Source organism: Ixodes scapularis, unplaced genomic scaffold (genome assembly GCF_016920785.2).
Source record: "Ixodes scapularis isolate PalLabHiFi unplaced genomic scaffold, ASM1692078v2 ptg000005l_1___fragment_1__unscaffolded, whole genome shotgun sequence".
NCBI lineage: Eukaryota > Metazoa > Arthropoda > Arachnida > Ixodida > Ixodidae > Ixodes > Ixodes scapularis.
Window position 1 is genome coordinate 715,655 of NW_024609885.1, and position 26,842 is coordinate 742,496.

Consider the following 26,842-nt stretch of genomic DNA (forward strand, 5'->3'; position numbering starts at 1 on the left):
TGCTGCAATCGAATTGTGTGGACAAAATTTTCCGTCTGAAGTAATTGGAAAAGTTGGTGCGTGTTTGCCAGCAATACCTTAGGCCGCAACGCGAGTGGGGGTGCACGCGTCACATACCCGGGTTTCGAAGCATAAGCATACAACTGACAGGGCCTCTGAGTGCAAGCAGAATGTTTACTGCAACATTTATTCTTTCACATATGTACAATGTCTCTGAACAGACCACAGCAACTTCACTCGAGTGCAAACCTTACAGTACTTCCCATCTGGGCACAACTTCACTCTCATTGTATAAATCTAAAGCACAGTGAAGCGTGTCATCTTCTTCAGCCTTCACGAGTTTCAGCTCGCTAGACTTGCGCACCTGATAGCAAAACCTGTGCCGATCAAAACCTTCGTTCGTTAGCAATTCAATCAAAATGAATAGCTTGCGTTCGGCAACATACAGAGCTTCCACTCTACAGAAGTGTGGCTCGGCATCCTGGGAAGGTTTCACCAGGACAGTACCACACCGGTACTCACGGTGGTCGAGTGACGCACGCGACACCTGGCGCGCACTCAGTGGCAGGACTCCTTGAGCGCAAGGAGGTAGAGCGCTCTGCTCAACTGGCTTGCCAGATGGGGTCACGAGGTCAGAATCAAATGAAAACTCCTTCAGCTGGTGACTCAGCATCAGCTGATGCCGTGTTGACAGGGTTCGAGTGATGTTGCGGAAGTTCTTGACGCGCGAGGCGAGGCTCTTAAAATATTGATGCTTGGCCTCAAATCTCATTGACCAAAACTGTGGCAGCGGTCCAAGTTCTCGAATCAGTCTGGCGTAATGCACCAGGTAGTGCATCTTGGGAGTTATGGCTGCAGCACCATATCGCTGTGCAAAGTCCACGAGAAAGGTCTGCACAGTCGTCTCTAAGTACGGAAGGTACTCGCATGGTATTACCGTAGCAAAGACGATGTCCACAATCTCGCGGAACTGCAGATATAACTCCCAGTCCGCATCACCTTCTGGGACCAGGTCCCCAAGAATCAGACCCAGGAGTCTGAGAAGGCACCACTTTTCAGAAGCAGTGCCCTTCAGGTTCGCTTTGCTTGTCAGAAAGGACCTGTTCATTGCAACAGGCTTGTTCTTTTTGTCATTCCATCCGTACTCGAATGAAGCTATGTAATCCAAATCGCTGTATGCCAGCGTGCCCCCCTGAACTAATGCCTTCAAAACTTGTCGGAGAATGCACTCAAACCCCCCTTCCAAAATGTCATGCATCAGGTCGGGAGGCAACTGACGCGTGACGTCGAAGTAGGGCAGTTCCAGCAGTATGGAGCGTTTAGTGACACCATAAAGTTTCTTGTTGGCGATCGGATTAATAGCAATGGCTTGCAGGTGCTGCTCATGTGCCTGAGCTGAACGCAGGGCACAGGAATCCTCAGTTGTGACCTCTAGCAGACTTTTAGATGCCGCCATACAAAAGCGGCATACCCTGCCCTGACTAAAACAGCATGAAAACCCTCCAAGGCGGTTCATGGACAGATTGTCTCCACACACGCATAGCACAAACACTTGTGCATTGCGCACTGCTCCTCCGCTCGTGAACGTAAGCCCAGATGAGTGCAGTTCCTTAAGATCACTGATGAATGGCTTCAGAATGACGTCCAAGCCATACTGCTGTACATCTTCATACTTCACAAGGAGCACCAGGTAGATGGATCTCAGCTGTGACCTGTGCCTTGGATGCAGGTTCAGCAAGGTGAAATACACGGCGAGCAGCTTATGCACGCCCCGTTTCGCTCCTAGGGGGTTACATATCTCTACCTCGTCGCTGTATAGCATCAGAAAAATGGTGTACTGCACTCCTTCCGCAATAAGATCCCTGAAATCTTGGAACAGGAGCCCATCAGTGAAGTCAGCATACACCTTGGGGTCGTCACGGCGCAGTTGTGGTGTGTAGATTTGGGCAGCGATGTCAGGAACTTCGCACAGCTTTGCAAGGAGTCTCGGGACTGGAACATAGTGATAGCAGCCCCCTTCAGTACCGAGATCACATTTTACTGGCTCGACATATGGAAAATGTGTCTTTGCATATTGTTCTCTCATGTGTTTGCTTTGTATCCCCTCAAAAAGGCGGGGCAGGAACGAACATTCCAACAGTGAGATGGCATCTGGGGACAGAGCAGACGCATCAATCTTGGCTGCGATTTCAGCAGCATATGCCTTGATGATGCGCTCAAAAACAAGTTGCAGATTGCCGAAGATTTTTTCGGCCACAGTGTGTGCCAGTTTGTGGTTTTCAGTTGTGTTGAAAAAGAAGTTCCAAATAGCAGCTTTGGCTGCTGTCACAAAATCGCTGAACTCTTCTCTTTCTGGAGATCCGCTGCTTTGTTGCGGCTGGGGCGCTTGTGGCATTTCAGCATCGTCACTCAGAACCCCTTGGTCAGTGGCTGGGCAGTCCTGGATTTCATTTCTTCGGTCGCGGTCGAAGGCACTTCCAGTGCTTTCCAGCAGATCCCTGTGACACCGATAAAGGTGAGTTTTGTACGATGAAAACCGGTTGTAGCTATTTGTGCAACCGGCGATTCCACAATATACTGTGAAGTTGTCGTCACCGCTATGAACGACTCCGATGTGGTTGACCACCTTCGTGAACTGTTCAGAAAAGTATGGGCACCTTGGACAGTATCTTATTACCATTTTTCTTTACGGAACAATAAGCAACTTGTGAACGACACGTTAGTAAACCATGGTATTTGGTTTCGACGCGAAGGCACGTTGTCGAGTACTATTACAGTAGTTCACTGTAGTAACATTCAGCACCATTCACACCATGATACCACAGTGTTGCCAGACGGCCCCACAAAAAACCGCCAAATCGCTGGGGAGTATAGCCCAAATATAGCCAAAGCCAAATATAGCCTAACTAGCCATCCTTATCCATAAAACAAAATATAGCCAAAACTAAAAACAATTATTTTAAAGCCTTTTACTGTCAATTTTCACGCGCATACAAGACACGTTGCATTTTCTTTTTCAACCCTCAGGTGCACCACACTTTGTGCACATTATGTCCCTTATGAAGGTTTCAAAAATTTGTTTCGGAAGGATAAAATCCGTGCAGCACTGACCCTTCCTTTGTAGGTTTTCAGAAATACAGAACAAAGACAGCTTTATTGTGAAGTCCGGGAGATATGATCATACAGTAAAAGAACAAAATACAGAAGGAGAACAGTAAGAACACTGTTTCAAACCAGAACCCCAATATCTAACACGGACACCCGTCTCATTTTCTTTGTGTAGAATATGTGTGTCCCCCATTCCTGTTCACTGTGCTTTGTTGGGGTGGGCGACGACTGGAAGGTAGTCAATTGTTTAGCGGTGAAGCTGCGGACTTCTCATTCTTAGGAACTTGGGTGCCTAAGGATTCTCAAATATGGGCATCAAAGCAGCGTTTGGAAAGTTCAGTCTAGGTTCAGGTAGAAGACGTGCTACCGGGCCTGTGGTAATAGTGCAATTTGTTTGGTTAGCTCCACTGCACTGTGAGAAGACCGCTTGAACTCTGCAAGCATTGCCTCTGCGCATTGTGAAAACCCCGAAGTTTGAAACCAATTGGCGACTCCCTAGCCGGGGGGAAGGGGCAGAAGAATGATGTTTAGTTTTTTTGTTTTTTTTTGCCCGATCCCTTGAAGGTTATCCTGGTGATATCCCACGCTGCCTGGTGATAGTTAGGGGGTTGAAAAGGCGGGAGAAATCACGTTTTTGTCTTTTTAGACTTAAACTAGGTGGCGCAAGCTACCGCCGGTTACAAAGGGTATAGCCGTTAACATTTATCCACCCGCTAGCCGAAACTGGAGCCAAAATCAGATTGACTAGCAAGATAGCGAAAATGTTTTCTTATATTATTTTTGATTATGCAGTATTGAATTGGTACAATGTAACAAAGCAAAAACGCCTTATGACCCACAATTTTGTAATAAAAACATCACCACGAAAAACTAAAATTATCCAGTCCACGTGCAAGCCGCGGCTTGCGCGGCTTGCACGTGCGTGCTGAGACCAACGGTTGTGTGCCCGTAGCCCTACCGCCCTACATCCGGAAGCGACAACAAAAAAGGATCGGCGCGCGGTTTCCACAACGGCTGCGTGGCTGCTTTGTGGTTCAAAGCGAAAGCAGGGAACTACGTTGCTACGTTGGTTGGACTTTCTCGGCGTTCCCGCATCACCCTATCTTTTCCAAGTTCGGCGACGGTTTCCTCAGCTGTGGAGACCTCAGTTAACGAGCGTGGCTGGCGTGGCTTAACGCGGAAGTGGTGCAATGAGCGCGATTGAGTGCTTGGTGTCGTACGGCGCACACAAGATAGTTGTCGTTGTTGACGGAGAGCATAAGCGCGCCGATTTAATTCGGACCCTTGCTGGCAATGTGCTGTTCCAAGGAGTGGACCTGCAAACAAGCCACATCCAGGTGAGCTCACTTACGTCATTTGTGCTTTGTGCGGGGTCAGCGTGGGACCGGGCAGCACTTGTATAAGAGTGCGGTACGATGAAGAACGAACTTGAAGCTCCGAATCCAGCACGCGCCCATGGCCATTCTCCGCGTGCACGCTTTTGTAACCAAGGCTACAAAGCTCTCGCTGGAAGTGGAGCTTTAGTACGTTCTTAAACTTTGTGGCAATGAAGTCAAAGCTATGTGCGATCACGCAACTTGAGCGCCGATTAAGACTGTGCAGGGGCTATCCTCGTCGGATTCGCGGCAGAAAGTTGCCCGCGAGAATCTGCGTCTCCAACTAAGCAAACGGCACCAAGCGTTTGAAATGCCAAGCCTGGGTCTCGCGCTGGTGCGCCCTTCTACATAAAATTGTTTGGTCAAGCACATGCTTTTAGGCCCTCTCTAAACTGCTTCGTGATTTCTCCACCACATGACCGAACAGTTTATGTAAAAAGGCGCATTAGCACGAGACCCTCGCTAGACATCTTGGCATTTCAAGCGCTTGGTGCCTTTTGCTGAGTTGGAGCTCGCCCGTTCGATGCTCATTGAAATCGAAACGGGTTCATGCGTGGATCGAATACAGGATCACTAAACTTTTCAGCGCTAGCCCTTTCTACGTGTTCTGAGCTGTTGGAAGTAATCTTATGACTATGCCCACAGTGTAATATTTCTTTTGTAAAAATTTACGCTGAACTACACACCGGCTCACTGAAAATTTCCTTTCATATTTTTTGAACCAAGTAATGTCGTGTTCTTAAACTTCAGCATTTTGTACAGGCAGCTAGCGTCAGGGTATGGCGGAGGAGTATCAGCTTTCTGCGATGCATCACCACTTGTGACCAGGAGGCCGTTTTAGGATATGGATACGTGTAGGCCCGTCAGAGCTTCAAGTGCTGTTATCAGGACTGACAACAACGATGCCTCTGCAAGAAAATGTTCAAGACTGTCTCTGTAGCATAATTGGGCTCAACTTGTTTTTGACATCATGTATAGATGCTGGCTTTTAGCAGTTGAAACCGAGTCTTCTAGGTAGAAACAATGCAGCTGCAGTTGTTTGCACTTTTGACATGTTTTGGTTTCCCTGTGGGATAAAAGATAACATATACACGTGTCTGTGTGAACAAGTTATGACCTAAAATTTGGTTCCTGTACTTCAAAACAAATTAAATCAAGGGCATTCTTGTATTCAAAATTGTTCAGTGTTTTTTTTTTTTTCTTTATTTTTACTGAAGCGAATATGTTTTATTTTATATATCTAGAATCATGGATGTCGTCATTCAAGAGGGCTCTGCACCATCGAAAGCTCCGTCGAAAGCTCCATCGGAATACAGGTTTCCAAAAGTGCCATTGGACATCGCGCAGGCATTACAAAAACACACGAGGGGGCAGTACCTGCCTTGCCGATCGAGGATCATTCAGTGGCTCTTTTACGACCTGTGCCTCTACGACCTGTAAGTTCAAGTTGGGACTGAACTAACTCCTAATTTAGTGGCTCAAATGAGCACATGTGCATATTTTGTTTTTATTCTTTAGACAGCTCTTTGACAAATCAATACAAATCCAATCTTCATATTTTGGCTCTCTGGCAGGAAACACTGGGCACGCTTCTTTCTTCATCATAAATGGTGATTAATGCTCCTATTCATTGATTTTTCCAATTGATGGCACTATGTCTCTCCTTTACTTGTGCAGGTACCCGGATAAGCTCTATGCCGAGGCCGCAAGGTGCCTTGTGGAAAACTTCCCAACTCTGAAGGACACCACAGGATCTGGTTTTGTGAGTAACTAGATGCAATTTCACTTTAATTATTAGCCTGCACTCATTTAAACAAATGTGTACGAAGTACTCGCCAAACATTTAAAGGACACATGCAAAGGAAAAAAAACTTTTTTTTTTAACGGCTTACGTGGAAAAAGGATGTCATAAAACGATTTTACAAAGAAGAAAAAGTGATTGGTGCTTACACTAGGTGCTGGGAGTCCCCATCTAAGAGTGCATGCAAGGGCTCTAGCCGCTAGGAAATGGCTATACACCCCGTGCGGGACCTATAAGGGGCGCTTTGAAAACCGCACGCAGCGCCACTTGCAGTGCGGCTGGAGGCAGTACTGAGAGTCGTAGCAGAAGACTTTGGCTCTTTGCTTCGGAAGCTATGGCGGCGCAAGTGCCCGTGGCAGGAACATTTGTCCTTCGAGCTGGTTTTAAAGATATTATAGTGGGATCGTTCTTCCGCGATGCCACACAAAGAAAGGCAAAAAACTTAATTAAAGTTTTTTGCCGAACGGTTTGCTATGGCGACGTCAGTCTTTAAGGCCAAATGTGTGCGTCTCGCAAGAAGCTTACTTCATAATTATTTAGTTATAGCCCCTTCCCCTTGCAAACCCGGAGCGCTCGCAGATTCAGAACTTCGAGCATCCAGTCGCGAGCAATCTCAGCGGCACACGCAGCAGCCAAGCGGAGATGCTCTGTCCAGCGTCGCCGTCACCGCCTGCCTCGCTGCCAGCCGAGACCTCCGACGCTCAGATGCCCCGTGATCGGAAAGCCGTCCCGGGTGAGGGCGGTTTTATCCGAAATGCAAAACATACCGCTTGGTTCTACAGCCTTTGACTCTTCCCACGAAATAATAACCAAGGATGCTCAGCGCTCTCGTGTACGTATACGCGCATGTTGATTCCAGCTTCGGGTACTTGGCGCGAACGTCACCACAGACGGCGGTCGGCATGGTCGGCACCGCTTAGTCGACATTCGAACAGCTTGTAAAAAAGACACATCCAACTGATGTTGTCATATCGAAAAGTACTGCTACCGTAACCGGCGCAATCGCTGTCGTGTAGCTGTGACAGAAACGGCATAGAAATCAAAACCAATGTATTGCGAGTGGCTGCAAATCAAACTTCACGCGTGCGAGCGTATGCGCCGTCGCTATATAGCGAGCACCTCCCAACCGCTCCCTGCACTCCACCTCTTTCGGGCAGAGTGGTTCGAGTTGCACAGCGAGCGCCCGACCGTCTCCAGATCTGCAAGTGACACAGACACACATCGCTCGCGATTTTCAAGGGCCACAGGGATCCGCTTGGCAAGCGCGCCGAGCGCTCCGGATTTGCAAGGGGAAGGGGCTATTAGGTTGTCACGCCTTCATGCTCAGAAAGTGATTGGTGCTTACACAGTACCCGTGTACTTGCAAAACGTTAAATCCTTTTAGATTTACTGATGACCCAGATGCAACCGCGGCGTTCCTATGTTGTGACCGCGGCTTCGGTTCATGACGATTTGCAGTAGAGTCGCCGCGTCTCACGCAATGCTTCACTTAAATTTGTCGCTGCAGTGTAACAACCTCTTTCTTTGTTTATCTTGCTTGCCAAAACGTAAGCCTGATTTACACATGCATGTTCGAAGCGACCAAAGCGACTACAAACAACAAAAACTGGCTGGAGTGACGAGCCTAGCAATGCTCCAAGCTCGTCGTTCCGGTCGTTTGTAATTGCGGTCGGGTCGAACGTGCATGTGTGAATTAAGCTTTGAACTTTGGCATGCACTTCTATCATTACAGGGTCCGCACAGTGCACTTATGCGGGCCGCAAAGCCGGGCTTTGTTTTTTCCGGCAGACCCTGTAGTTTTAATAGCCCTGCTACTCTTCGTTGTACCTTCATTCTACCAAGTACTCGTAGCGCTGCGGTGCCGCAAAGTTTTTTTATGTGATTAATATCCTAGCTAACTCAATCCACTTTTAAATGGTCCTAGCAAATAAAATAAAACCTGCACAGCTCTGGCTGTCCTTGCATTGTATTCCCAAATTTTGTAAATCTGGCATTTTTATAGTGAGAAAGCTCAGGGGTAGACTCATTACAATGTTCCCTCAATTTTGTTGAGTATTAAAATTTCTTGCATGCATGTTTCTTTTCTCTTCAGCTAGACGACAGCAGGAACATCACGCAAACTCACTGCACTTGTAGAGGTGGTGTCTCAGGGCAGTGCAAGCATTCAGAAGCAATGATTATGTATTACTGCTGCATACCTGCCAACTCTTTCGAATTTTTCGTAAAATGTACAAATTGGTACTAATTTTACGATTTTACAAATCTTGCTTTACATCTTACAAAAAATAAAAATTAAAAAAAAAATTTGTAACATCTTTTTTTGTATAATTGTTGCTGGCGGTATCTTGCACCACCACAAGAGGGCGATACGTACCGTCCATGGCAGCGTCATGGTTTTTACTATCTGTCTATCCGGTGGTCCTGTATCCGAAACCAATCCAAAGCCCAAAGCCTTTGTTCGTGTGTTCGACAGCGCTTGTTGGTTCGGCGTGTTCAGACGTGGTTGGGCGTTTCTGGTTCGGCCAGTTTCGAGGCGAGGAGTGCGGCCTCTGTGTTTGTTGCACATGTAATCGTAGCATTCCCCTGGTCGCGGGGGCTTCGCGGCTCAATGGCGAACTCCAAACCTCAAAAGAGGTACTTTCAGGTGTTCATGAAGCCCTACACGGTGGAATTCCCGTGCCTCGTGCCGTATAAAAAGGGAGAGAAGTTTGGATTCTGTAACACGTGCATGTGTGATGTAAGCGTTTCGCACGGTGGCAAGGCTGACATTAAGCTGCACATCGTTTCGCGTAAATCTCCCGGCGGTGGCGGAAGTTTTACGAATTTGAAAGTTCACAGGTTGGCAGGTATGCTGCTGCTGAATGCTTTCACATATTCAGCAGCGCGGATTACTGCCATACGACAAATTCTTTCATTGCATTTTTCCGAAAACAGTGTACTGTTGTTGCTGCCCGACAAAGCGCAGACGAGTTGAGAAACTGTGAAACTACGTCCCCGTGGGGCATGACGTGTACCTGTTGGTACAACCTACCACGCAGCAATTCATGATGCCAATTAACAGCGCATTAACGACGCAGTGGCGGCTCCGCGGCGGCAGAATTGGTATGGCAACGGCAGCGGCACGGCGAGGTTTCCCTCTACTAGGATTCTCGAAGCCTATCTTCTCTGACAGCTGCGTGGCGGCACATCAGCTGCCGTACATGGAGTGTATGGACGTTTAAGGGATGGAGGAAGGTTCTACGCTTTCAAACATGGCGGCCTCAGTGAATGGGCGGAGATGAGGGTTCTGCGGCTGAACCGAATTTATTGATGAAACTATCGCATTTACAAAACAAAGTTGGAAGATATGTAATAACGTCAAATGGGTTTCAGCGGCATAGTTTCAAGCAAATGGTCTTTAATAGCTTGGTTAGGTGAAGTCCTCTTATTCAGTGTGTTGCTAGAATGTGATATTATGGTAGATATGTTTCTTAATACATGCCCATGTGAGATGTGATGTGCTGTATACAAGAGATACCATTTTGCCAGGATTATTTTTAAACAAGCTCTCTGAAATTCTTTTTTGTGGGTACATCCAGGACTCCTGGCGCGTTGCCATGCGATATAAAGCAAAACGTGAACGGTCAAAGCTGCGGATGCAGGACAACACTGAAAAGCAGGCTTCACCGCGGAATCAGCCGCGGGCATCGAGGGACCCTAACCCAAAGCGGTTGACGAGGCCTGGGACGGTAGGAGAGATTGTTTCATGGAGACTCTTTTCTATTTTAATGGGGCACTAAAGTGCTTTCTTTACATCCTCGTTTTATGGTCACGAAGGTAGAAGAAGCATCCCAAAATATCTAAAATTACTAACATGTGCGGCCAATTTGCATATTAAAAAAAGTGATCAAAGATCCTGACACCGTTGACACAGAATGACTGACGGCGCTCGTCAGCTACTCGCAAGTGATGGGTTCCCACGTGGAGTCATGACCATAAAACGAGGTTTCAAAAAGCACTTTAGTGCCCCTTCAAGAATTGGTAAGCCTTGATACTAATTTTTTTACTTTTGTGTAATATATTTCAGAACATAGTGCTGCCAGCACATGGAGAGGATGCCGAAAGCCTGCAGGGCCATATCATCAACATGGAAAAAGAACTGCGAAAAGCAAATCCAAATGTCGCCTATGTTTCCGACTCCATGTCGAGGACACTTGCTACACGGCGGGCATGGATAACCACTGATCACCCAAGTGTGGCAGCCATTGTTGCAAAATACCCTGCTTTTGAACATAGCAGTTTTGTAAGTATTATTGAAGGTAGGATTTTAAAAGGGCTGTGCAACTATTTTAACATTAAAAAGAATTCTTAGTTTGTAATTTTTAGATTGTTTACCTTGTCAAGTGATAGAAGTAGCTTCTCTTTCCTCGGAAATAATGCCATAACTTTGAGGAATCGAAAAATGAAAACGGACTATTTCTCTATCTGCATTCGCAACGTGGCGGCAGTGTGAAACATGTAGCACTGCATTACTGAGGGATGATGTTATAAGTGTCCTCTCTGTTGGGATGGTGGCACCATCTCCTTGTGTTGGACTAAAACCATGTTCTACGCTCTTTTGCCTGTCGTGCGACCTTGACGTCAGTGGTGCTCATATCTTACTTGCGTCACTACCACGGGAACCGGACGTCTCCTCGAAATTAAAAAAGCGTCTTACGTTTGAATCTTTTTTTTTTTTTTTTAATGAAAATTTGGGCTTGTAGGAAAAAAAACTGTTTTCTATTCTAGAGATGGTGAAGACTAACTCCCAGGCTTAACGTCCCAAAGTTCGAAAATTGTTGCACAGACCCTTTAAACAGGCACTGAAGACCGTTTTGAGATCCTCATTTTGAGGTCATAACTAGGGTTTGGTGTTTTCGGTTCAAAGCGATAAAAGTATGCCGAATTAACTTTCGGAAATTCGGTTGATCCAGTCTTCCTGTGTCAAGTTTGCTCTTGTCCTCTCAAGATAGAGTCTCAACTGCTGGCATTGTATTTTATTCCTTTGATTTTTTCTCAAAGAGAAAGAGGGCAGGTCATCTTGTCTGATCTAATTCAGGTTGTATTGTAGGGGACACCGAAAAAAAACACGCTACTATCTAGCACACACCATCACGCTTCCACTTTGGTTAAAAGAAATTCAGTTTGCTGCTGTACGAGCATGTTGCCAGTAGAAACTAACCAGCTTTGGCAGTCCTCAAAATGGGAAGGAAGAGAAGGCATGCCAAAAATGATCATTGTCTAGAACAGCACATAGAGTCTGCGCACCACATCAAAGTGAAAACTACACTGTCCTAATTTGTTTAAGGAAAGTTGAAAATACAGCAACAGATAAAATAGTTAAGTGCCTAATGTACTGCACTTTGGATGGACAAGCATAAAAAGAGTGTATTTCATCATTACATATTCATAGACAAAAACCGGTTAACTTGCATCTGTAATATACTTACCAATAAAAACCAAAAACATCATTTAGAAAAAAAAAAGAACAAAAGTATGCCAAATTTCAGAGGAAAAAAAAACAAAAACTCAGAACCCTAATCATAACTTAATATAAGAAGCATCCTTAAAAACCTGAAATTACATTCATGCATGGCCGATTGCCTTATTAAAAAAAAGTGATCAAAGATTGCGACAGTTACCGTTGTTGGAGACAGACACATGGTGCTACCAAACCTTCCTGAATATGGTCGAACGACGGACAGTGCTCGGCAGCCAGCTGCGAGCGATGGGTTCCCGCCGTCCACACCGGAACCTATCGCTTGCAGCTGGCTGATGAGCATTGTCCGTCGTTCAACCATATTCAGCAAGGTTTCGTAGCACCATGTGTCCGTCTGCAACAACGGTAACTCACAATCTTTGATCACTTCATTAATAAGGCGATCCGCCGCGTGTGAATGTAATTGCGGGTTTTTTAGGACGCTTAGAACTCGTAGACAGAGTTATGATCATAAAAGCACTTTAGTGCCCCTTTAAGTGTTCCAGAAACACAGTTCACTTGCCTTGACATCTTTTCTTTTTTAATACAGTTGCAGCAAGAGTTTACTGCTGTGACAAGCAAGTCAATGGAGGTCAGCTTGGCGGCCTGCCTGTCCGAGAGCTGCCTGCGGATCTTGGATGCCGCTAGGAAGAAGCGACACCTGTGTAGCTTTTTCGAGGATCTGGACCGACGGGTCGCACAAGGGGACAAAGGCCCGGAAGATGGTAGGACTTGATGGTTCAAATAACTTGGGGTTGATAAGATGAATACTGCAGGAAGGCTACAATGCTCAGTCTTCCTGTGCTTAATCTTTGTTTAGATGGATTAGGTAGAAAGGAGAGAAATGTACTATTTGGGCGTGTTGGTAGCTTTTATACACTTAGAAAGAGGAGACACATAAGAGATGACACAGACAGGACAATCTTTCACCTTTGACTACATTTCTTTTAGACTTCAAGCACGGCGTACAACCATTCTGTGGGAAGAAGATAATGGGTAATTGCTTGGGGGAAGGGGGCGCAAAACGATTGCAAGCCACGTGGAATGCGAAGGTATGGACACGAATAACGCTGCTTTGGATTCCTAACATGCAATTTTTATTCACGGGGGAAAATGCCCTGGCTGCGCTCCTAATTTCGCTGCCATGACGAATTTGGGGAGCCACTGCAAGTTTGTCAGAGAAATAATCTAGGCTTTTTGGATGTTGACTGAGCCCACAGAATATTAGGTTCCCCACCCATCTCTCTATAGCAAAAAGGATTAGCCATTCTGAGGCTGACAATGGACGTTGAGCATTGAAAAACACTGTAAGGCAATGAGTTCAGCAGAGTCTACTACGCAGACGCCCCTTCTCGCTGTAATTCCCATCTGCCCCCCCGCCCCTTCCGCTTAGACGCATCTTTGTATGCCAATCCTTTTGCCCCCCCCCCCCCCCCCCCCCCCCCCGTCTGACTTAAAGGGGCCCTGCAATCATATTTAGGCGTCTACCTTTTTTGTGGTTTCCAGGTCTCTTGGGGTTCGGGCAAGCCAGCAGGCACGGAGAGAGTAACTAAATATGAGTGCGTCATATTTTAACCGGACGACGCGGAACCTCCTCCACCGACGAGGGCGACTCGCGTTGGCGAAAGCGCGCGATATCTGACGTCTTTGGTCCTGGGCTTACTACTGGTCAGAACCGCTAAAATATTTTTTTTAGTCGAGATACAAAATATAAGTGTCGCGAACCGTTTCAGTTATGTATGAAAGTAGTTTTTGTTCTGTAAATGAGATCAGAAAAGAAAAAAAATGCAGTTTATAAAGTACGGAAACAAGAAATGACCCGTCGACATACCCTCCACCAAGCGGCGAAAAAAACGGCGCATACTAGAAAGGGCTAGTGCGATGAGGCGCCGACGAACGGCGTGCGTAGAAAGGTCCCGGATGTACGCGGCGGCGCTGTGGTCGAGGATCCGACCGGTTCCGAGCGTCCAGAAGGCTTTCGGCGCCGGCTTTGCTGGCGGTTTTGCCATTTGGCGGTATGGCAGCGCGAAGTGGCTCCCGTTCTGCACTGATATTTACCCCGTGTTTGCTGTCGTTTGTGGCCAATGAAGTGTTATGCCGAATTAGTTTTTAATCGTGCAGCAAATGCAATGCGAGCCGCCCTGACCGCCTGCTTCATACAGCCGATCCAACGCGCGCTTTAGTGGCGCCCTCTCGAGCCGTCGACACGGAGTGCGGCAGCCGTGAGCGCTCGATGAGCTCACTATCCCTCCTCTAGTTCACGGCCGCTCAAGCCAGGACCTCCTACGTTATGAAGGAGGTTATTTTTTGCTTGTTTTTGTGATTCTAATTTGCCTAAAACTTTTAAACTAAAGCGAAATTTGAGAAAAGAAAAGTTTCATTAAGTTTCTACGTTCAGTGCGCTCAGGATCGGTGCAAATTAAAAATCAGTCAAAAAGTTGTTGCAGGGCCCCTTTAAGCATTTTCCTATTCCCTTTTTCCCATGGAGTGGGGCACCATGCTTGATAAATGTAGTTAAAGTTGAAAGATGGTCCCATCTGTGTCTTCCCCTATTCATTTCCTCTTTCTAGTTGTTTGAGAGAAATGTTGCATGTGCTCTGTAATAGTTTGTTATCTAGTCTCAATAGTATTAAGTTTGAGCCAACATGCCTTATTCGCATTGAGACCTAGACTTAGTTGTGTGGAAGCGTGCTCTTGCTTGTCTATGGTTTCCTATGAGGCATGTGGTAATCAGGGTGTCTACCAATCTGGAAAACCTGGAATTCTCAGGGAATTTTGATTATCTGGAGAAGTCAGGGAATATCAGGGAAGTTAGAAAGTTGGCTACCGTATTTATTCGAATGTAGGCCGGCCTGATTCTAAGCTGACCCCAGAAAGTTTGAAGCCAGCAAAAACAAAAAAAAAACTGGCCTCGAATGTAGGCCGAGCCAAAAGACTAGGACACCATTCACAAAAATGAGACATTTATTGGACATGAAGATGTTCAATCTTTATGTTCACCGGATTATGAAGAGGCTGTGGTGACGGCCTTTCACCGGACCACGAAAAGGCCGTGGCGACGGCCTTTAGTGGTCCGGTGAAATCCATCCTCGTTGCGGCGCACTCAAATATCCTCTCCCGTTGCCTCCTGCAACGACGGACAATTCTTTCATCCATGCTGAAGTCCCGCCCGGCTTCAACGTTCGACGACAACTCTGCGGCTGAAACAACTTTTCTTTTAAAAGCGGAACTATAATGGCAAAAAAACGCCACGCCGCACGCAGGCGTGCGGCGTGGCGTTTCAAGTATTAATGCAGGTGATACTTGATAGTGGTGATACTTGATAACTCCCCATCTACTTAAGTGGCTACTGGCTCGGCTAGTAATGGCTACAATACTTTCTTTTCTAGGTGGCGCCAGCTGCGCGCCACTTTAATTTTACTTGGAAATTGGCACATGTTTTAAAAACCTCGAATCTAAGCTGACACTAGAGTTTGATGTATTGGTATTGGAAAAGACTATCGGCCTAGATTCGAATAAATACGGTAAATCAGGAAAAATTACCAGTGAAAGTGGCGTGGCAGTCTGGATTGAAGGCGATGGTTATGCATCGGCACAGCCATGCTAAATAATGTTGCCCAGAGTTTGTCAGGGAGTTTTATCAAAATAGTCGGGAAGAAACTTGGAAAAGTCAGGAAATTTGAACTCAGTAATTTGGTAGACACCCTGGGTAATTCCCTTATGTCCACAAAGCAGCTGGGTTCCAGGCATTTACACTAAAAACACGGAAAAGGGTACAATGCACAAGCTCTTAGCTTGAAGGGTTGATTTCAATGCACAAGCACGTGCATTACATTCGGGCCTACCTCAGCCTCAACCTCACGTCTGTAGCATTCTAGTAGCTAAGAGCAAAACCTAGTTTCCGAGTAAGAGTAAAATAGACAGTTGTACGCCTTTTCATCATATCAGCCATGATGCTTGTATATCGAAGAGAGTAGAGGTTTTCATATTCTGAGGCAGCATAAGCCAGAAATATTCTTAAGCAACCTTCTGGTTCAGGAGCATGACCTGCTCATACTTTGTGCTGTGTTTTGCCATTTTGTGACTTGTAGAGCCAATGTCCTTGAGCCATTTTATGTTTTCGTGGGCAGTTTGTACTAAACGTCATCATGGCCTTTATCATTACAGAAGTTTTGACAACGGCTGCTCTTTATGTATTGCCGTCGTTGGTTAAGGAGAGAAGCTCTGCCTTTCTCTACCCACATGTAAGTTTCAGGGACCAATCTTGTTCTTCACAGTTTATAATGTAATTGCAGCTTTTTAAATGACTTTGAAGCAGTCTATATACATTCTTACCTGGCTCTTATAAGGCGGCACTAAATTTCTTTTTATGGTGGTAACTTCATCTACACACTCTAAGGTTTTAAAAACCCTGAATTGTGTTGTGTGGGAATATTTATGCAGCGCGGTTTTTGTCTGCATTCAAGTGATGCGACATGTCTCGCACTGTAGATGAGAAATTTAGCCAAAGCAGTACAACCGCCAGCCTGGGGTCTTTACGTACGTAATGCAGTAGTGAAACACGAACGTGTGCCGGTACGATGCTCATCCAGATTGAAACGGGTAGGGGTAGGGACTGAACCCAGGATCCCTGGATTCTGCAGTGCAAGCTTTCGCTACACATACTCCTAGCTGCGACACGGTGCGCTAGGCAACCGATCCCCCCTTAAAAACCTTGGAATTGCAATAATCTGTGGCTTATTCCCATATTCATACCTGCCAACTCTTCTGAGTTTCCGAATTTTGCTTCAAATCTTACGAAAACATTTTTTTTATTTATTTATTTATTTATTTTTAATTCGTTGTTGGCAGTATCTTGCACCACCACAAGAGGGCGATAGGTACTGTCCACGGCAGCGTCGTGGTCCTTACCGTCTTTACTATCCGTGTATCCGGTGGCCACGGATCGGTCCACAGGTTGGCAGGTATGCATATTAGAAAGGTGACCAAACATCGTTACACGCCCCTTGTTCTGAGATATATTGCAGAGTGAAGTTGCCAAGAAAAAGGGAGCTCCTCGACTAATTGCAAGCAATAGCCTGCGGTTACCCATTTTATGACCTTGCCACACATTTTTTTATCAAGTTGACAGCTCATCATCAGAAGGTCTCTGTTGTAGATACAGTCTTTTGGGTATTGTGTCCAAGGTTGGCTTAAGGGTTAAATCTGTCTTCTTTTGGGGGACTGGATTTCGTGTGTTAAGTGACCAGCCGTTCGAAGAAAATGTTTCGATTGTTTTCATTGCCTGAAACGGCTAACAACTATGTATGAGGGCAGTTTCAAAATTTCAGAGCAAACAATGACCTAGATTTATATTGTAATTAGAGTTCTAGCTGGTTGCAGTGATTATATGTAGTGGCCATAGCTCTGAAACATTACGCATTATTTGGACAAATAGTGTCGTATTTCTCGGCTTTACATTGTCATGCTCTAGGCATATATGTTTAGTGTCCTGATTGTCACAATTTCAAATGGCATTTTCATACTCCCCATGCCTGCACTGATCACTGAACAAGCACATTTGAACTTTAATATGCATGTACATGGTAACTGAAAAAAGAAACAATTCGTTTTCCAGAACAATATTATCCCCCAAAAAATTATTTTGAGTTAGAAACCGAATAACGTGTGCCGAATTCAACAGAACTGAAAACGCTAAACCCCATGTATATTGCATCGGACGCTGTAGGAATATTTAGGATCCATTTGAGAACTCAAAATGCCAAAAATATTAGAAGAATTACTATAGCACATTGAATTTCAATGCTGTGTGTCCTCACTTCCTACTCTTCTTACTGCTGTTATTTTTTTTTGCATTTATCTCTGCATTTTTACTTAGGTGCTTGCATTAATTTTTATGTCTGCTGTAGTAAGTGCTTTGGAAGTGTACATATATGATTTTATGTAATCCTGCTTTTTTGCACCATGCAGATTTGGTAAATTATACACAAAATGTGTGCATCTTAAAATTTTGAGCTCTGCGAAACCGGAACATACCTATCTTTGTCTTGCACTGCTGTAAGCTGCGGCAAACCATGACATTATTGCCATGGTGACCGTAGCTGACTTGACATGGCATTAGTAAAAAAGAGAGCGTGGTAGTGGTAGCAGAGGAATGTGATAATGCACCTTGCACTACATTGTTGTGCTCAGTGCGCAACAGCTTAGGGCACGTAGAGTGGTAGGTCATATTGCGGAACCCAGGGAGACATTGTTCAATTTCTGTCTATTTTAATCTGAATGAGCATCATACTGGCATTTGTTTGTGTATCTACTATGTGAGCGTATTCTCAATCCTATGTTAGCAGTCTTACTGTGCTCACCAAATCACCCATCTACTGCAGAGAACTTATCTGGCCCTTTTGAGGGCTGACTAACTTCATGTTGTCTAAACATCTGCGCAACACAACTTTTTGGGTGGATTGCTTGGCACTTTGTCTCACTTATACAATAACATAATTACAAAAGAAAATATAGAATTTGGAAATGTGTGCCATGGTATTTGTTAATATAATGCTTATTTTTTTTACATTTCTTTAGGACCCAGACGCACTTCAAGCGTACCCAGCAGTGAGCTATGAGGAGAACATCTATGAGTCGTCATCGTTCGTTGTGACCGTGGATGGACTTCATGTTAAGGAAGACTCGCTGCTGGCTGCAATTACAACCATGACTGCCATGTATTGGGTGTTCAATATGGAATTTAGTCCAAGAGCCTCCAAGACAATGCAGTTAATGTCACATGTGTTTGGGGTTAATTCTGGCATCCCAGCTAGCCCTTTGGTGCGGGTGGCCATAGGTATTCTTTGTGGCTAGGTTATCCCACCGGCAGCTGTACACCTTGTAAAGGTTTCTTTTTTATGAATTTCAGGCCAAATTTTAATGAGAAAACTTTGCACCACAGAGCAAAGAGGTTGATCTCATTTTTCTATCTAAAACAATTAAGGTGGGAGGCTGGTCTTTAACTTTTCGTTTTTTATTTTTCATTTATCGGGCTGAACTTTAGTATACTTATGTATTTCTGAGTGATGATTTCAAATAAGCAATTAGTTTTCAGATAGCTTCATTAGATTTTGAGTTATTAATAGATTTATCATTTTAACTAGGTCCTCCTTACGGGCCGTTACCATAAAATTGTCAGAATATATCAGAAATATCTATAGAATTGCATTGACCAAGACATGTTTTGTGCGGTGATGCTATTTTAAGCCTGATTTAATGATAATACATCGGTAAAAAAAAATTTGCAATCAAGTTGCACAAAACGGGAGGCTCTATCTTTTTGAGACTAATTAATTAAAATTATTGTATGAGCTATAAAGCAACAAAAATAGCATCACCGCACAAAACATCACTTGGTGATTTCAATTCTATAAATATGACTGATATATTCTGAAGAATTTTACGGTAACGGCCTGTAAGCAGGACCTAATTAAAATGACAAATTTATTGATAACTCAGGATCTACTAAAGCTACCTGAAAACTAATTGCATATTTGAAATCACCACTCAGAAATACATCAGTATACTAAATTTTAGCACGATAAATGAAAAATAAAAAACATGAAGTTAAAGACCAGTCTTCCCCCTTAATAATGTTTGGAATAAAAAGGTGTTCAGCGTTTTGATCAATTTGCTTTTTAATTAACAAAGCTACAAGCATAAATCAATTAAGAAACTTGGGCATCACCGAAAATTACTAAATCTTTGTACTTCAAAAAGATGCAACATGCATGCCACATTTTACAGTATCCTGAAGAAAATGTGCTCTATGAAAGCACCTTAAATTTACGCTTTAATGATACTTTTTTCAGAACGTTGTAAGAATGCTATGCACGCATACCTTTGTAAAGTGAGGCAGTTTAGTGGTATTGCATTATACGTAACGAGTTTTTAATTTTCATTTAATTATGCTCTTATTTTTGTTATTTAAAAGTTAATTATTTGTAAATAATTAACTACCTTTATATTCCCTAGGCTATTAATTTTCCTACGTTTGGCCTTATGATATCAGCCTTTTGCTGTGGGTGCATAGTTCTGGTGGGAACAATTTGGCCTGCACTTTCTGTAGCACTTTGTAGTTTTATACTTCCACTTGTTTCCAGAATTTCCATTTCACTATTTTTATTTTTTTATTTACTTATATCATTGTCTCCTGATGTTCCAGAATCTCACTTTATTTCTTTCACACCACATGTGCAATTTTTTTGTTAAGAATTTAAACTTGCAAAGGCTCTGAACTAGTGATGTGCTTTGTAGCACACTGTGATAGAATTCAGGCTCACTGTACTAATTTTGTAATTTTTTTTTATGTTTTGAACTGCAGTTCTTGACTTTGGGTCATGCATAAGGCATGTGGAATTCCATCTTCCTAATTTGTTTTTTATCAATGTCAGATTACATCATGTTTTATGTGTTTTACATCAGATGTGCATTGTTTTTGTTTAGAATTCAAGCTTACCTATAGTCTGATCTATAGTCATTGACAGGTTAAGAACCCAGTACAAGCCCCCCCCCCCCCCTTCCCTAAAGCTGTCTAGTCTTATCACCTCAGCACAGCAATTGCTGGAGATGGTTCAAGGAGGGACTCACCTCCTCTCCAGCATTTGCTCAAGTGGTGTAGAGCTTTGCGGGGCAGCTTGTCCTGGGTTCTCGACCTGTCCCTGACTATAGTGCCGTGCCTGCAGTGCACCCTGTGATAGAACTCCAGCCCACTGCCACTTTCTTTGTCTTTTGTTTACTTGTTTTACTTGTTGGATGTGTTCCTAATTTTCATCTTCACAGTTCGCTTTTGCTTTTTTTTATTTTCTTATATCAGTGTCTCTTAATGCCCCAGAATAAGTCATGTTTTATGTTTTTTCACCCCATATGTGCAGTGTTTTTTGTTAAGAATTTAAACTTGCAAAGGGTCTGAACTAGTGCTGTGCTTTGTAGCACACTGTGATAGAATTCAGGCTCACTGTACTATTTTTGTAATTTTTTTTTATGTTTTGAACTGCAGTTCTTGACTTTGCGTCATGCATAAGGCATGTGGAATTCCATCTTCCTAATTTGTTTTTTATCAATGTCAGATTACATCATGTTTTATGTGTTTTACATCAGATGTGCATTGTTTTTGTTTAGAATTCAAGCTTACCTATAGTCTGATCTATAGTCATTGACAGGTTAAGAACCCAGTACAAGCCCCCCCCCCCCGCCCCCTTCCCTAAAGCTGTCTAGTCTTATCACCTCAGCACAGCAATTGCTGGAGATGGTTCGAGGAGGGACTCACCTCCTCTCCAGCATTTGCTCAAGTGGTGTAGAGCTTTGCGGGGCAGCTTGTCCTGGGTTCTCAACCTGTCCCTGACTATAGTGCCGTGCCTGCAGTGCACCCTGTGATAGAACTCCAGCCCACTGCCACTTTCTTTGTCTTTTGTTTACTTGTTTTACTTGTTGGATGTGTTCGTAATTTTCATCTTCACAGTTAGCTTTTGCTTTTTTTTATTTTCTTATATCAGTGTCTCTTAATGCCCCAGAATAAGTCATATTTTATGTTTTTTCACCCCATATGTGCAGTGTTTTTTGTTTAGATTTCAAACAAACGGGCTGAATTAACTGGTCCATGCTGTGATACAACTGAAGCTCACTGTACTACTTGCATTGTATTTTGTTACATGTTTTTAACAGCAGGTCTCAAATAAAGGTGTGATTGACTTGAGCTGCAAACTGAAAAACCATCGAGGCAACAGCAGTGCATCTTCAAGCGTACAGCTTGTCCTAGGGGACAAAAAGCAAGGGCTCAAATATTTGTCCCTATGGAACAAATGTAATGGATTAACATTTACTCCTTCGGGATTAATATTTAGTCCTGTGGGACTGAATGTGTGGGATTAACATTTAGTCCTAGGGGTCTAAGGGGTGGGTGCATGTGTTAGTCCTAGAGGACTAAATGGAAGGGCACTACTGTTAGTCCCAGGGGTCTAAATGCAAGAGCACAACAGTTAGTCCTAGGGGTCTAAGTGGTGGGTGCATCTGTTAGTCCTAAGGGACTAAATGGAAGGGCGCTACTGTTAGTCCCAGGGGTCTAAATGCAAGAGTGCAACAGTTAGTCCTAGGGGGACCAACTGTGAGGGACTATCCGTACGGGTGCAACAGTTGCTCCCATCCCCGTTAGTCCCCAAGGGGACTAATGGTAGTGTCAGCGCATTTACTCCCCGAAGGGACTAAATCACGCTCCCTTTTTTCTTAGAGTGTAGGTAAGGCTCGAGGTGCGCGATGGTTCCGTCGCAGACGCTCTCCAAGTCATCTATTCGCTTTCTCAAATCGTTTATTTCTCTCCTATAAAGTTCCAAGTCTCGGTCTTGGCGCAGAATGTCGGATACATTGAAGGTTTTATTTCCCAATCGCACGTAGTCCTCTACGAAAGGCGCAATCGCACCTTCCTCGTCCGCCAAGTAGGCTTCGCGGCGTTCCAACTTTACCGGGATCCATTCGTCGTTGTCGTCGTCGACGACCATACTACTTCTCTGCCTCTTAGCGGACAGTGTCTCGAGATAGCGTCGATGTAGCAGGTCCCTCGCCCTAATCAAGTTGTTGTACATCATAGTTTCTCCGACTGACACGGGCGCGTCCACCTTGCGAGCCAGGATCTGAAGGGCGTCGATAATTTTTTGAGGAGACAGCGAAGCGTCGGGGTGTGCCTCGGCAAAGTCCAGAATCTCCTGGACCACGCGCAGCGAATCGTCCCACTCGTTTCGCAGGCGAACGGCCTCGGCGTGCCTCTTGATGTAGTCCAGGAGAGCGTGTTTGTACAAGTTTTCTCTGTTTACGGGACACGTCATTTTTTTTCCTCTCTATCAACAGACCTCGAATATGGCCCGGATGTCGTAGCGTAACTTCTTGCTGCCTCGAACGCTGTCGGAGGAGTCGACGGCGTACTGCCGCTGTCCCAGCCGACTTCCTCGAACAAAGTTCATTTCCAAGTCGGACAGGTTCAGGGCCGGAGGCAGCGTCGCGTGATCCGGATAGAAATCGCCGACTCCTTCACCGCTCCTCCTCCTGAGAAACTTCCAATAGGTCTTGTTGTAAATGGACGCGTCGCCGCTGTCGTAGACGGCGTACGCGTTGAGTCTGCCGTCCGCCACGCATCTCACCTCGTGGCGCACGACTGTGTTTACGTCCACGTCTCGAATGTCCGTCGAGTACGAGGCGTCTCCGTTGGTCAGGTAGAGGCTGTAGTCTCTAAAATTGCCCACGACGTTCTTGCCGTACTGCATGCACTTGCGCAGGTTCTCGTCCTTTTCCAGCTCGGACGCAAAGCCTAGGATGCTACCAGAGATGTACGCGTTGCCCAGAAACCACCAGCTAGGCACCGCCCCTTTTGACGTGAGAACGGGGAGCGGAGTGGTGAACGTGTTTCTGTCCGAGTACGAGAGGCCTCGCTTCACTTCGTTCAGGGTGTTTATCACGCTCCAGACAGAAAAGATGCCGTTCAAAAGGCAAAACGCGGCTCCGTGCTGTCCGCGCTTGGATATTGGCCCGCCGGCGATCCGGCCAAAGACTTGGGCGTTCATGGTCCTGTAGCCAATCTCAAACACGTACGCCATGTTATGTTCGTGCGTGCCGACTATAACGGGAACCGGCTCGTCTCTCTCCGTGCGCCTCACCATCGTTTCGCGCGTGGTTCGCGGAACGAGGTTGCTATGATCCATCGAAAGGCGGTAGAGAGCAATCTTGCTCAGGCCGTCGAGCCAGGCCGAAGGCCCCAGGTACTTGACCAACGGACTGGCGGCCGTTCTATCGTCGCTCTGTCTAACAAACTTGCGGTATATGCCGCCGCCGATGGCACCGGCGTACCTGTTTTGTGCCATTGAACGACGCATGACGCAGTGCGGATACACGAAGCGCAAGTCGTCTCGAATGGCGGTCTGAATAAAGTTTGCCAACGGACTCGGCGACGTCGCTATGGTTAGTTTGCCGGCGGCCACGGCAGCGAGTACGTTGTACAGCTCGTCGAGGCTATAGTAGACCGTTTTTAAGAGCGGCTTGTGTTTGTCGTCGGGCCCCACTATCGTAGTAAACAGGGGCTTTACCGACCCCACGTACACGTTGCCGTCGGGAGTCTTTTGAAACTGAGAGGAACCGGATAGGTGTTCCACTTCCGAATTTGCCACTTGGGTGAAAGCGTCGGTCACCATGGTTGTCCAGTAGTGGGTCAATTTGACGGACAGATCGTCGTTCTGTATGCCCGACGGTTGATCCGGAGCCCCGACAAAGTCCTCGTTCAGACATTTGCGTATAATTTGCGCGACGACGTTGTATGACAGCATTTTTATTAAATAAAATGGAGACGTTACCCACTTTTTCGGCCTTCCTACACAACCTGGCCAACGTGTACTGGGCCGGCTGCTCGCCCTCCAATTCGCTCAGGATCCCCAAAGACTGGTTAACGGCTTTCTCGTCGACGCCAACCAACTACGTTTTGGCACTGGGCGAGCCGTCGACCACCGTCCAATCGCGAGACGTAGGCACGACCGGTGTGCTTCCCAAGTCAGACTTTCTCAAGGCCGAGGAAAATCGTGCCGGTGGAAATGCGAATAACCTGTCGATAGTGGTGGTGGACGGCGTTCAGTACGACGCCAGGGAAAAGCATTACGTGAGACTCCAGCGAGTTTACGGCGAACTGAGCGAGAGCGCACCGACCCTGCCGCCTGGAAAAGGCTTCTCCGTCCTGATGGACCCGAGCACCAACCTGCCCGTGCTCTCGACGCTCAACACGGTGGACCGGATGCTCTGGGCCCTGATCGTGCGCAACGCCGCGAGCTACCACCACTACAACGCACCCGACATGTGGGGCGGACTGCCCGCCGAATACTACGACAGCGATACAAAGAGACTCGCGTACGCCAACATGATCAACCAGACCTTTGGCACAATCACCAATGTGCAGGAGCTCTTTGTGATTAACGAAAGTCTCGGAGACTGTCTCTTGGGCTGCAACTTTGCCAAACTCTTTGACAGACACTTTTGCAGCGGTGATCCCAGCTTACCGTCGTCCTACGGAGGAGTAAAGACCTGGGTCGTCGCGGCATTCATGTACCTCTACTCTCCTTCGGTCACGCAGGCAGTGGTAAACGAACGGACCAGCCTCTGTAGACACGTGGAGAGGACTTTTGCGCTCGGAAGACCAAAGTCGGACATGTACGGCATAGTCGGACATGTACGGCATCGTGCTTGGCCCTGGACAACTTTAGACGCAACTATGCGGCCGCCCTGGGCAACGGCGGAGTGTTGGCTTCGCGGTTCGGAACGCCGTGTGTAGACTACCTCTACGCCTTCCAGACGATCGTTTACAAACTGCTCTATAACGAGACGACCAAGAAGAGGACAAACGTCCAACTCTGGTGGTCTCACCATTACGACGTCGAAGTCGGGGGCAGCAAGTTACCTAGCGGTAGCGTGGACGAGATTTACGCGCAGTGCATCGGAAACCGCAAGTTTACCCTCGTCGATTCGGCGGTCCCCGAACCCGCCAAGTTAAAGGAACTCAACGAGCATTTTACGAAGGAAGTGAACGAGCACTTGAAGAAGGTCATGCTCAAGGTGCTTCTCCCGGCCTTCTCCAAGTGGTTCGCGAGCGACTTTTTCCACTAGGAGCAACGCGTCGTCAAGAACATTCACCAATTTATCGCCAGCATGTCTCCCGACGCGGACCTGTTGTACAACGACTCTAACTTCCAGACACAGTTCCCGGGTCGGAGCAACAACTACGCCCACTTGAACGCAATGGTTCAGCAACAACAAGTCGCCGCAGCCGTAGTACAACCGCAACAACAGCCACCACCGCCGCCTCCGCTCCCGGGAGGCGTCGGTGTACAGCCGCAGATGGTAAGGGAGTTTGATCCGGCTCGCTGGCTACAAAACGACAGACTCGTCACCGACTACATAAAAGACTACAACAAGGAAAACATTTCCGAGACCCTGGGTTTTTACCTGATGGACAAGAACACGATGAAGATGGTGCCCAATGCCAAAGACGTTCTCTACAAGGACAACGTCATTAACGTGGCCGAGTTGGCCTCTATAATTAAACAGGAAGCGACTGCCAAATACAAAATTTTATTTCCCTTCGACAAGAGATTGACAGTATTCCCCTACGAGGTCTTCTTTGGCGAGCAGGACGTCCGGCGCATCGACGACGACATTTCAGCGGTGGCTCTGAGTCCGATCGAGACGTGCGCGGTCTTGCACGCAAATACCTGCAAGTCGGTGTCGGAGAACATTGTCACAACGTATCGTTGAACATTAAACTTCGTAGTTTCGTGAAATTTTGATAGTCATCTTCTTTTATAGTCTTTCTCTTTGATCCGCTAGAAAAGATGTAGATACTTCGCAGGATTCGCTTGATGTGGTGTTCGCAGGCCTATTGTAGTACGTCCAGCGCTCGGGCCTGTATGCGTACTACGTCGTTGGGCTGGTTTTTATTGTCCATGCATTCTCGCACGAGGCGATCAAAGGGTAACCTACGCATGGCAAAGTCTCGGTTTTCCACCGGTTTCTTCTTGACACCGCCTTTCTTTTTCGACCCTCCATTCTTTTTCGACCTTCCATTCTTTTTTTTCACGCGTCCTTCTTCGGATTCTGTCTCTACGCTATCGCTTACGGACCCGATTCATGAATCGCTGTTTCTGTAAATCTGTGTGTCTTCTTCGGATTCTGTCTCTACGCTATCGCTTACGGACTCGATTCTTAAATTGATGTTTCTGTCACTCTCTGCGTCTTCGTCGGCCACTGTCTCTTCGTGATTGATTACGGAGTCGAGTATTGAATTGACGTTTTTGTCCCTCTCTGCGTCTTCGTCGCCTCCTGTCTCTTCGAGATTGATTACGGACTCGAGTATTGAATTGACGTTTCTGTCACTCTCTGCGTCTTCGACGGCTCCTGCCTCTACGCGATCGAGTATGGACTCGAGTATTGACTTGACCTCTCTGTCAATCTCCATGTCTTCTCCGTTGAGTCCGAGTCCAGCGGCTCCTTCGATAG

At 46.0% G+C, this 26,842-nt stretch overlaps 2 protein-coding genes across 3 annotated transcripts; one reads left to right on the top strand and one right to left on the bottom strand.

The window, feature by feature from the left end:
• Positions 1-250: 250 nt before the first annotated feature.
• Positions 251-2,680, bottom strand: LOC120847351. The gene has a single exon (XM_040219064.1). The coding sequence runs from the start codon at positions 2,678-2,680 to the stop codon at positions 251-253; it is 2,430 nt and encodes an 809-aa protein (XP_040074998.1).
• A 1,222-nt stretch (positions 2,681-3,902) lies between these two features.
• Positions 3,903-18,849, top strand: LOC115321521. Of its 2 annotated transcripts, XM_040220239.3 has the most exons (8): positions 3,903-4,445; positions 5,729-5,920; positions 6,162-6,246; positions 9,864-10,013; positions 10,352-10,567; positions 12,333-12,507; positions 15,950-16,026; positions 18,362-18,849. In XM_040220239.3, exons 1-8 carry the CDS (start codon positions 4,402-4,404, stop codon positions 18,635-18,637), a joined length of 1,215 nt encoding a protein of 404 aa, XP_040076173.1. In that variant the 5' UTR covers positions 3,903-4,401; the 3' UTR covers positions 18,638-18,849. The 2 variants fall into 2 exon arrangements, with proteins under 2 accessions (XP_040076173.1, XP_040076174.1); XM_040220240.3 differs by lacking the exon at positions 5,729-5,920 and having other exon boundaries at positions 3,906-4,445.
• The last annotated feature ends 7,993 nt before the right edge of the window (positions 18,850-26,842 follow it).

Excerpts from the sequence above, each read along its gene's own strand:
- LOC120847351 (XM_040219064.1), bottom strand. The coding sequence starts at position 2,680 with ATGGTAATAAGATACTGTCCAAGGTGCCCATACTTTTCTGAACAGTTC.
- LOC115321521 (XM_040220239.3), top strand. The coding sequence starts at position 4,402 with ATGTGCTGTTCCAAGGAGTGGACCTGCAAACAAGCCACATCCAG. Across the intron at positions 4,446-5,728 it reads TGCAAACAAGCCACATCCAG|AATCATGGATGTCGTCATTC; the intron begins GTGAGCTCACTT and ends TTATATATCTAG. Across the intron at positions 6,247-9,863 it reads ACACCACAGGATCTGGTTTT|GACTCCTGGCGCGTTGCCAT; the intron begins GTGAGTAACTAG and ends GGGTACATCCAG.